The following is a 10,371-nucleotide window of genomic DNA, read 5'->3' as shown; positions in this document are numbered from 1 at the left end:
TATTATGCAAAATTCAGAATTAGACAACAGGAGCACCACAGAAGTGCACTCTAATTAAGTTTATTAGAGGCTCATATAAAAGAAAACTATGCGTAATATATGTGATTGTGCAACGTTGCATTAATCGATGCTAATTAAATTCTGTAAAGCAGGAACTCAATTATGGAAAAGGCACAACAGGAAAACACAAGGAAAGTCTTGTCATCATCGGAAGAGAAAGAACCACAGCAAGGGTGTGGTGGAAGTGAAAAAAATGTCTCAACATTACATTAGAAAAGATTTTTATTTTTATAAAGAGATGGAAACGAGACAATGAATAGCTGTTGCATAAGTAGAACTACTTTTTGCATCATCCAGTAAATGTAATTTCTTACAATTCTCAGGCTTTTGAATGCAACATTAAAACCTCCTATTCTGTGTGGATCAAATCTTAAATATAACAGATTAAAAACCTAAAAAAAAAGCAGTGCAGCATCAGACAGTATAATAATGAGATGGGATGGATTTGACATATATTGATTGTATAATCATCATATTGCTTGTCCCAGTAAATACTGAAGTAAGTAGACTATTGCTTTTAGCATTCATGCAGTAGCACATGCTCATATAATGGTCAATAATAATAACTTAGTGTAGTTAGATGCTGTTATTGTATTTATTAACCTAGTGCTGAGTTAAGTCATTCCTTCACTAACTCTATTAACTCAGTATCACAAAATTAATGACAGGTCATATACGTGTGTGTAACAGGTCGGATCTACATTCTCATATCAGGTCTATGACATTCAGGCTTATGAGGCAACATCATCGGGTTGTAGAAAGACACCCTGTGCTCAGAAAGGTAAAGGGCGGCTCTGTGTTGGTTCCTTGGCATCCGGGACCCCTGCAGGTTTGGCCTGCTGCCTGCTCACAGGCTCTTAGCGTAGCGGGACCTCCAGTCTCTGTCAAAGGCAGCCTTGACCTGCTCCACGATGGTGGCTCCTGTGTCCGTCAGGCTGTTTCTCATCATGACGACCAGGCCCACGCCGGCGTTCAGAGCGAAGTCATTCCCGACCCAGTCGTGGTTCCCTGCGGACGTCAGCACACCTGGTTAAAGCTCACTAATCACTGCGTTCTAAATAGAGTCTCAAATACAACTAATTAATTCAAATGTTTTGTGCTTGGACTGGTTCTGAGCCAGGCACAGTGACTTCCTGAGGAGTCTGCTGACGAGGACAAATGAAATCCTTTGTAGCTGTAAAACTGCTGTTTTGCCACTTTTGCTTTTGAACAGGTTAAACAAAAGCACCATCCCACGTTCCTTCATAAGCCTCAGTGTTTGCTGAGTTTCAAGGTTAATTTCATTCATTTCTTGCCAGACATTGACTAATAAATAAATACTTATCAGGCACCACCTACCAATGTAAACGCCGGCGTCCGTCACCATGTACTTGTTGTGGTTGAGTCCATGTTGGATGTCGTCCTTCTGCTCTCGGTGACTAAAAAACCTCTGCAAAGGAAGAAACCACCGCAGCATGTAAACACAAACTCTTTATTTTTAGGACGCTCACACAAAGGCGGGCAGTGAACGCCTCGGACAGCGTTTCTGTCTTCACGTACCACCTCCAGTGAACAGTTGTGCAGCTGCATGCAGAGCGACTTCAGGGAGGTGACGAAGTTAAAGGTGAGAGGGTGAGTCTTCTTCCAGAAGCTTATCAGCAGACGAACCCGAAGTCCTCTCAGCACGACGGCCTCTCGGATCATTTCATCGATGGGCGACCAGTACCTGCTCATAAAAAAATGCTCAAAGAACGAGGAAAAGCATCTACGGTGGATTCGACAGTCGGACTCGAGCAGACGTGAAGCGGTGGCAGCCGTTACCTCGTGACTGAGGCTCCTCTGTAGCTCCTGTTGACCAGCGGCAGGTAGTCCGTCACGGAGATGAAGGCGAACGCCCTCGCCCTCTGGAGCACGTGATAAATGGCGTCCACGTCTCTGGTGCGATCCTTGGGGCAGAAGGCTTCGGGAGAGGTCTGCGGAGGAGGGCGGATCACACGGGAAACAAGCTGTGACCTCGCGCCGCTGCCGCTCGCTCTCGCCCCCCCGCGCGCGCGCTGACGACGGCGTCTGTTGCTCGACAGGTAGACGGTGGCTTTGAGACGGAACAACAGAGTCGTTTCCCAAAAGGCCGCTGGTTGGAGCTGCCAGCAACGTGATGATAAATGCCCCGAATGCACCTGAAAAGCATGTCCTCGCTTTGAGGGTAACGCGATTCATGACTGTCAAATTGGGCTGAGGTTTCCAGACACGCGATGCTGCTCAGCATGGCGTTAGCATGATTAATCACCGCGCGTTATTAGTCGGCAATGAAAGTTTTATAAGGAGTCCACCAGGAGGCGTATAAAGCGCTCCGGGCGTCATTACAAGCCCGCATTGTTTTATTTATGGCGATTTTATGAAGCCAGCTGATGCCTGAGCGTGCGGCGGCTCTCACAGACACGTAGGCGGCGGCCTCGGTGGCGTTGAGCTGCAGCTCCAGGCCCTCGTGCCTCCCGTAGAGGGCTGTGACCCTCTTCGACCAGATGGAGGGGATGTAGTCCCTCTCGTGGAGCTGCCAGTAGAAGGAGAAGACTCTGTGGAGGTCCAGCGCCAGGCAGCTGCAGTTGTACAGCACCACGCCCAGCTCCTTCCTCTGCAGGGGGCGAGAGCGCAGCACAGGAGAAACGCTGACGCAGCAAAAAAGCGGACGCGTACGTAACGTTATCACGCTAAACAGTAGAGAGAGGATTCATTGTCATTTACTGGGCATTATTACCTATTATCACCTCCTAATTCATCCTGTGTGAACATGATTGCGTGTTTAATATTGTAGTGTATTTCACACCGAACTGTATGTCCAGGCTCACGCTGATGATTCAACGTTCTACACTTCTATTTTAACCTCAACAGATAATCAGAGTCTAAATAAACTCTCCCCCGGCCATTAATCTGTTTTGGTGCAGGATCCGGAAGGAGCCAGTTCCTCCCCCCTATCGAATGCAAGGTAGTGAGTTTATTGTGTACTGGCCTAGTGGGGGGGGGGGTCGTGAAAGAATTTATTAGTCCAGATTTTATTTCAGAGAGTTATAGAGATTGTATCTGATTTTAAGGCCGTGATTGGACCAGGGGCCTGTTTTTAAATCCGGGGGCCTGATTAGACCAGTTGTTACCTTGGACAGTGACCTCCAGGACATGTCGGCGCTCCCCACGTAGATGTGCTTCCGGTCCACGATCCAGAAGGAGGAGCGGAGCGTTCCTCTGGTGAGAGCCGTCATGTTAACGAAGTGGACCTCGGCATCTGTAGAGCAGTGAGAGAGAATGGAGGGACGTGTGCAGATCCGCCAGCATCGGTCCAGCTGGCACATGGGCACGAGCAGGAGACCCGCACCGTAAATCCGTCCGGTCCCGATAGGGATGTTCTCAGGTTCGGGTTTGTCGTGTTGCACAGCAAATTGCTTTTCACAATGGAAAATTAAATGAGGCCAGTCACTCACTGTGCGCCGCCAAGGCCCTCAGTTCGGCCGAGTTAGTCAGGCTGCTGGCAATCTTCAGTTTAACCCCACGAGAGTCGAGGCCGAGCAGCCTCTGGAACAAACGCTGACCCTGAGGAAGGAAGTCGGGCTCTGAGTTAATGCGGCCGAGCAAGTCGACGCTGTTTGGAGATGTGTTTTAAGAGGTCGGGAGCTCCGGCTCCGACCTCATTAAGACGCTACACGCAGATTTACTAGAAAATAATTGCGTTGGCTGCGACCGGGCACCTGGGGAGCGCGGCCGGCTTCGCACCTGCCTGGCGGCGCCCGGCGCCGGCTCCGCGTCCCACGAGTTCAGGTCCCACACGGGCGACACCACCTCCACCGAGTGCTGGGCCCGGTCCAACAGGCCGTGGAAGCCGGCGGCGACGGGGAGGTGGGCGAGAGAGAGCCCGTCCGGGAGGTTCTCCACCAGGACGACGCTGGGGGAGACACGCGCCGCTTCACTCTCACGTCACAGCGCACACCAGAACCACGAGGAGACCCGCGACCCGGCTGCACGGCGCCTCACCGGCACTTGCTGCTGCAGTTCTCCTCCGTGATGCCGTCCTCGTCATCCCCCCATAGGTCCACAGACGAGAAGATGAGCGCCAGCAGCACGCCAGAGCAGCAGAGCAGCGCGAAGACGGCGATGCACTTCTGCTGGGTCTGGGAGGGGGTGAGGGGGTGAGGGGGTGAGGGGTGGGGCACAAAAGGGACCTTATCAGCCATTAAAAGCTAATGTCCCTGCTCAATTTCATTGATTAGACGGTGGAAGCCGTGATCAATACGACAACTGCATGTCTTCATTCCACGGTAGCAACCTGTGATTTGAGCACCATGTGGCTGAGGACCCCCCCCCCCCCAACCACCCCACCGCCCCCCCACCGCTGTCTGGCTGAGCCCCGCGGCTGAAAGAGATTTTATGACCTCTGTGCCGGGACGGACGCGACCAGCGATATTAAAGGCTATATTTATAGTATATGCTGGATGTAATAAGGGCGGAGTGACAGCGTGGTCACAGGTCACGACGCGGCAGCTCCGCTTCAGGCAGCGAAGGCCCGTCGCGCATTTCAAAGTGCCGCCGGCACAAGCGCGGGCGGTTTGCGCTTAGCGCTGCACATTTTCCCCCCCGTCTCATTCTTTGCAGCTTTGTGAACCATCAACGTGGAATCACTTATTCCCCTTTGTTGTGTTCGATCGGGCCGGCGTCGCATCGCGCTGACGCCTCTGGGGAGCGTGAGCAGCAGTCGATGGCTCCCGGCTCAAAGGTTCCCAAACATTTCATCATTAAAGAACCAAAAAGCCTGTGTTCAGCACTGGGTCCTATACTTGATGTATGTGTATGTATGTGTGTGTGCGTGCGTGTGTGTGTGTGTGTGTGTATGTATGTGTGTGTGCGTGTGTGTGTGTGTGTGTATGTATGTGTGTGTGTGTGTGTGTGTGTGTGTGTGTGTGTGTGTGTGTGTGTGTGTGTGTGTGAGTGTGAGTGGTAATGAGGCTGAAAGGCTGGTTCCAGTCGGACGCTCTGCTCTGTCCACTGACACCGCTCAACTCTTCATTACACGCAGCCGAGTCAAGGACCATCCTTGACTTTTGGAAATGGACCTCCAACAAGACGGACACGAGTCGCTTTATCACGCGTGACCCGGGGACGCGGTAAGATAAGAATCACAGCAGCTGCCGACGCGACGGTTGTAACGATTAACCTACTGTGTCTTAATTATTTACACAGTCGTAGTTTCTCAAACTAACCTGTTCGAGCATCTCGCATCTCCAACCCAATCGTCTGGACACGTTCCAGGGGTTCGTTCTCACTACTGACCGATTCTGACACTTCAAATCCAAGATCAAAGTCAACGGAACTGAGGCCACACTTTCATTGATAGGACGGCAAAAAAATCACAAGAGGCAAAAAGCTGTGTTCATTAAAATAAATGCTAAAACACAAACCTGCTTATAGGTTAAAAAATGTTGATGTTATCAACATTTATTCGGGATCATCTCCCTGCACAGTTTTACACAACTGTTTTATTTTACAGATATCAATCAGGTTATAGGAATTATTTCATAAATGATACATGTTGGTGTTTTGTTCCTTGGACATAGCAAGATATTTAAAAATATCCCTTGGGCTCATGAAAAACGCGCCTGTCAGTATTTCCTGCCATTTACAAGAAACAATTACAGCTATAATGTTACTAATGAAATTAGCATCAAACATGAGCTGTTTTCTTCAAAAGCAAATTGACTGTGTGGATTTATTGTTTCCACACAGTCCATCTGTCGTTGTAGCATGTAATTACATTCACATAGATAAGGAATGACTCTTGGTGATCGTAAGCTGCAGCTCCAGCTGTTGTCATTACACACTGGTCTGGTGGCAGTCATTCAATTAAACAGAAGCGTCATCCATAAGGAGCAGTCGCTGCAACGGATGTTTCAGACAAATCTAAAAAACGCACCGAAGCCGCAGAAACAGACACAGAGACGAAGAAGGTAAAGAAGTGAGAACGTCACCTTCACGGGCTCCTGTGCGGCGGCTCCCGCCATGAGAGCGGCACTCCTTCAAACTTCTGTGACAGGCGGGAGGCAGCAGCTCAGTCACACATCTTTGCAGCCTATGTGTCTCTGTCCGTCTCAGCCTCCCCTCGCTGCCCAGCGACCCCCCCCCCCCTCACTCTGTGCCACTCTTCATCCTGCTGCCTCCTCACCGCCCCGGACGCTTGGTGTGTGCGCCTCCGCTCCCAGTCCGTCCCGTTTCCTGACATGGTTCTTCCCTCTGTGTGTGTGTGTGTGTGTGTGTGTGTGTGTGTGTGTGTGTGTGTGTGTGTGTGTGTGTGTGTGTGCTGCTCTCCTCAGTGGAGGCGGTGGAAAAGATGGAGAAGGACCAACCCCTCCCGCTCTAACAGCCAATACAGAGCTGTGGCTCTGATCCCCGACTCCTCCAGCACCCCCCCACGCGCTCCCCCCTCCCCCCTTTATCTTGCTCTTTTATCCGCCTTGTGAACAACTCTCATCCAGCAGCAGGCAGTCGGTCTGGATTTGGAGGCTAGTGATGCTGAAACATGCCACTGGTGATCCTCAGTGTGACAGCTGCGCACACACACACACACACACACACACACACACACACACACACACACACACACACACACACACACACACACACACTGTTTTACAGTGTTCTGCCAAGAAAAGACAAAAGAATAAAAAGATAGCTTTATGGTGCCCATTAATCACTTCGACATAACTGTAGGTCAGCAATATTGTCTGCTTGAACCTCCACTGTGTTTAAATCATTATAATAAATGTGCATTTCAGTGATGCAGCCGTCCAAAGCACTGATTCAAGCCTCCTCTCTATTTCCCCTCAACTCTTTTCCCACAGCCGACTACAGCACCACCTAAAAGCAGCAAACAACATATGCCGCTGACTGCAGGCAAGCAGCTGCCCTGTTTATGAGCGTGGTACAGTATGAAGGCAGCACCCCGTGGGGGATGAGACAGAACGGAGGGAAGGACAGATGCAAAGGGTTGTTAAAGTTTACTGGGCCGTGTAAGAAAATGCATCGTTTCCGAACAGTCATTTATAAAAGTGACATTTATCAATGAAACAGCTGATGCTTGGGTTTGGGTGAGTTGGCAGAGTAGGCAAAGTGGTAGTTTCAACTATAAAAACCTGAGGAGGATGAGTGATAAAGTGATAAAGCCGTAGCAGTGAAGCCTTCTGTGTAAAATAGATAGAGAGAATGAAAACAGAGGGGACAAAAATCTTGGCCGCGACTTCCCTGACCAACGAATGACCTCAAAGCTGCTCATTTGGGCTCGTTTGGACAACACGCTTTCAGACAGTAGCGACACAACAGGCCGGCGAGACAGAACCACGTGGAGCCACACCACCATGACGCCCCCAGATAATGGGCAGTGGTGGGAGACTGTCCACATACACTCATTACCAGCAGGACAGTGGTCACAATCATACGACGCACGATATTAATGCACACGCCCACTGCATTGTGTGGCGCTGGGGAGGGAGGACAGGAGGGAGGGAGGGGGTTTAGATCTGCACACTTTGCAGGTGATGTCGTCTGCAGGACAGCAGGTCAGAGGTCACAGTGGCCGCAGTTAGATCATACAAACACACACACACACACACACACACACACACACACACACACACACACACACACACACACACACACACACACACACACACACACACACACACACACACACACACACACACACACGCACACACACACACACACACACACACACACACACACACACACACACAAAATGACACGGCATAGGAGTAGACAATGCCGTCATCTTCCTCCTACATCGAGCTCTTTCTCACCTAGAGAAGCCCGGCAGCACTGTGAGGATCATGTTCTTTGACTTCAGTGCCTTCAACACCATCCAGCCGGTGCTTCTGAAGCACAAACTGGAGGAGACTGGTGTTGACCTTCATCTGACGGAGTGGATTATGGACTTTCTCACAAACAGGCCTCAGTTTGTGAGAGCCAGGGACTGTGTGTCTGACACTCTGACCTGCAGTGTGGGGGCCCCACAGGGGACTGTACTGGCCCCCTTCCTTTTCACCCTCTACACGTCAGACTTCAGACACAACACGGACAGCTGTGTTCTGCAGAAGTTCTCTGATGACTGTGCGATCGTCGGACTGATCACCTGCTCTGGAGAGCAGCTTCAGTAGCAGACTGATCCACCCTCGCTGTGTGAAGGAGAGATATCGTAGATCCTTCCTACCTGCTGCTGTCAGACTGTACAATCAGAACTGTTGACCACGTCCCAATACAGTCACTCACCCACTGCATCAGTGGTTTAAATAGCAACCTGCTCTGTACAATATTTGTGAACAATCATGTATATTGTTACCAATACAAATCTTATACTCACTACTGTGCATTAACCCTGCAATGACCTCATACTCACTCCAACCGTACTGTACTGCTTTGTACTGTGTCAACACAAACTGTTCTGTAGCTGTACTCTCGCTTATCTGTACTGCTGTTGTGAGCAGTAATTTCCCCACTGCGGGACTATTAAAGGTTTTCTTATTCTTATTATTCTTACAAACACACGCACGCACGCACGCACGCACGCACACACACACACACACACACACACACACACACACACACACAGACACACTCCTAAAGAGAGTTTCACCTTCACTCCAGCCGTGTGTGGATTCCCATGGATACATGGAAGAGACGTGCTGTTTTTTCTCTCTGACCATTAACATCATGCTTTGGGTGAAGGCTGCTGTAGGACACAGCTGGGCTGAGGACTGGGTGCAGACTGGGAATCCAGCAATGATGACCCTGCTCATCGGTGAGCAAAGCACCACAGCTACAAGTTATAGCTCAGACTCGTTCATCTGATAGATAACAGTGATTCCTTAAGTGAGATCAACCGCTCTATACAGAAAAATGGGAAAATGCTTAAAAAAACATGGGCTTATATGTAAAATACACAAAATGGGCAGATTTTTTGTTAGATTGAAGACAAAAAACAACTGGAGGACGCTGCAATAACAGCCTGTAAACATGTAAAGAAGAAAGCAACGCGTCCCTGAACCGGCCCATTGGTGAAATGTGACTACAGGACAGACCACAGCACTGAGGGAGCTCTGCATCAGTTTTGCATGTTTTACCGCGCACGAGGGCTGCGTAGCGCCAGCGAGGGCGGCGGTAATCAATTCTCATTGGAGGCAACAGCGCTCAGTCTTACCCAGAAGCAATTCTCCACTAGTGAGGCTAATGCAGCACGAGGCGAGCACAATGAATGGCTTTGCAGTGGATGCAACCAATGCCCCTCCTGGACTCTGCTCTCAGCTCTGCCCTGGCTGGTAAACACGCTCTCCTCTGAATAAACGCTCATGTTCACTGCAAGAGTTAATCAAATTTAGATACCTGACCCTTCACCTCACCTGCCTCTCTACCCCCCCACCCCCACCCCCCCTTGGACAGGTGACTCACCTGCTCCAGCTTGATGCTGCGCCGGATGAAGGTAGAGGCAGAGAGGCTGCAGCTGCTGGTTCTCAGCGGGAGGACGGCGGGAGCCTTGTCCTGCCCCCTCGACCTTGGATCATCTGACAGCTCCATTGATGACCCGTGCGCCGCTGTCTGCCGGGACGCTGACGTTCGGACCAAACACGCCCGGACGCTGTCACTCCTGTCTTCTTTTTTTCTTATGTACTTATCACTCAGGAGCTGAGTCAGGCTCTGTTGGTCTCTGAGCTGCCGCATGCACTTTGGCTACGGGCGCTCGGACCGTCACGCGCTTCTTAGGGAGGGCGTGTGTGTGAGGGCATGTGTGGTACACTGGGCAGGATGGGAGGGGCAGGCGACGGGCTTCTGGATGGCGTGGAGTTGCAACACGACAGCAAGCGAGTAATCTGATTGAGTAAAGCGTGAGGAGGCTATGAGACATGAAGACATCCACACACACAGCCCAGCAACTGGGTGAAATTCAATTGCTTCCATTTGGGCCTCACTAATATGTGCTAAGCTACAGCTGCTCGGCTGCAGCTTCACTGTGTGAAGGAAGTAGCTTGGGTCCATCTGAAAGCTGAAATGAATATGTTATTGCTGCCTGAGGATCTTATTGCGCCATCACATTAAGCTTCACAGTAGTGTCCACCTGCACTGTAAAGCAGTGATAAGAGTTCCATATATAAAATGTCAAAAGCAAACAAAAGTGAGGAAATACATTAGAGGCCACTAAAAGACAATATAGATTCAATAAAAAAAATAGCCAAATCTTGAATTCAATAATAATCATTAAAACACAAGAGTAGAACGAAACAATCAGAC

At 50.1% G+C, this 10,371-nt stretch overlaps 1 protein-coding gene across 2 annotated transcripts; it reads right to left on the bottom strand.

The window, feature by feature from the left end:
- Positions 1-264: 264 nt before the first annotated feature.
- pld5 (phospholipase D family, member 5) lies at positions 265-9,767 on the bottom strand. Of its 2 annotated transcripts, none has more exons than XM_041071323.2 (10): positions 9,535-9,767; positions 4,060-4,196; positions 3,802-3,970; positions 3,513-3,621; positions 3,189-3,316; positions 2,474-2,671; positions 1,861-2,012; positions 1,600-1,765; positions 1,399-1,489; positions 265-1,068 (listed from the first exon to the last, which is right to left on the bottom strand). In XM_041071323.2, the coding sequence occupies exons 1-10, from the start codon at positions 9,658-9,660 to the stop codon at positions 908-910; spliced, it is 1,437 nt and encodes a 478-aa protein (XP_040927257.1). In that variant the 5' UTR covers positions 9,661-9,767; the 3' UTR covers positions 265-907. The 2 variants fall into 2 exon arrangements, with proteins under 2 accessions (XP_040927257.1, XP_029001720.1); XM_029145887.3 differs by lacking the exon at positions 9,535-9,767 and adding an exon at positions 6,048-6,260.
- Between the last annotated feature and the right edge of the window lie 604 nt (positions 9,768-10,371).

The sequence above is a fragment of the Betta splendens genome, chromosome 1 (genome assembly GCF_900634795.4).
Source record: "Betta splendens chromosome 1, fBetSpl5.4, whole genome shotgun sequence".
Lineage (NCBI taxonomy): Eukaryota > Metazoa > Chordata > Actinopteri > Anabantiformes > Osphronemidae > Betta > Betta splendens.
The sequence above is the reverse complement of the archived record's forward strand: the minus strand, read 5'-3'. Positions and strand labels throughout refer to the sequence as shown.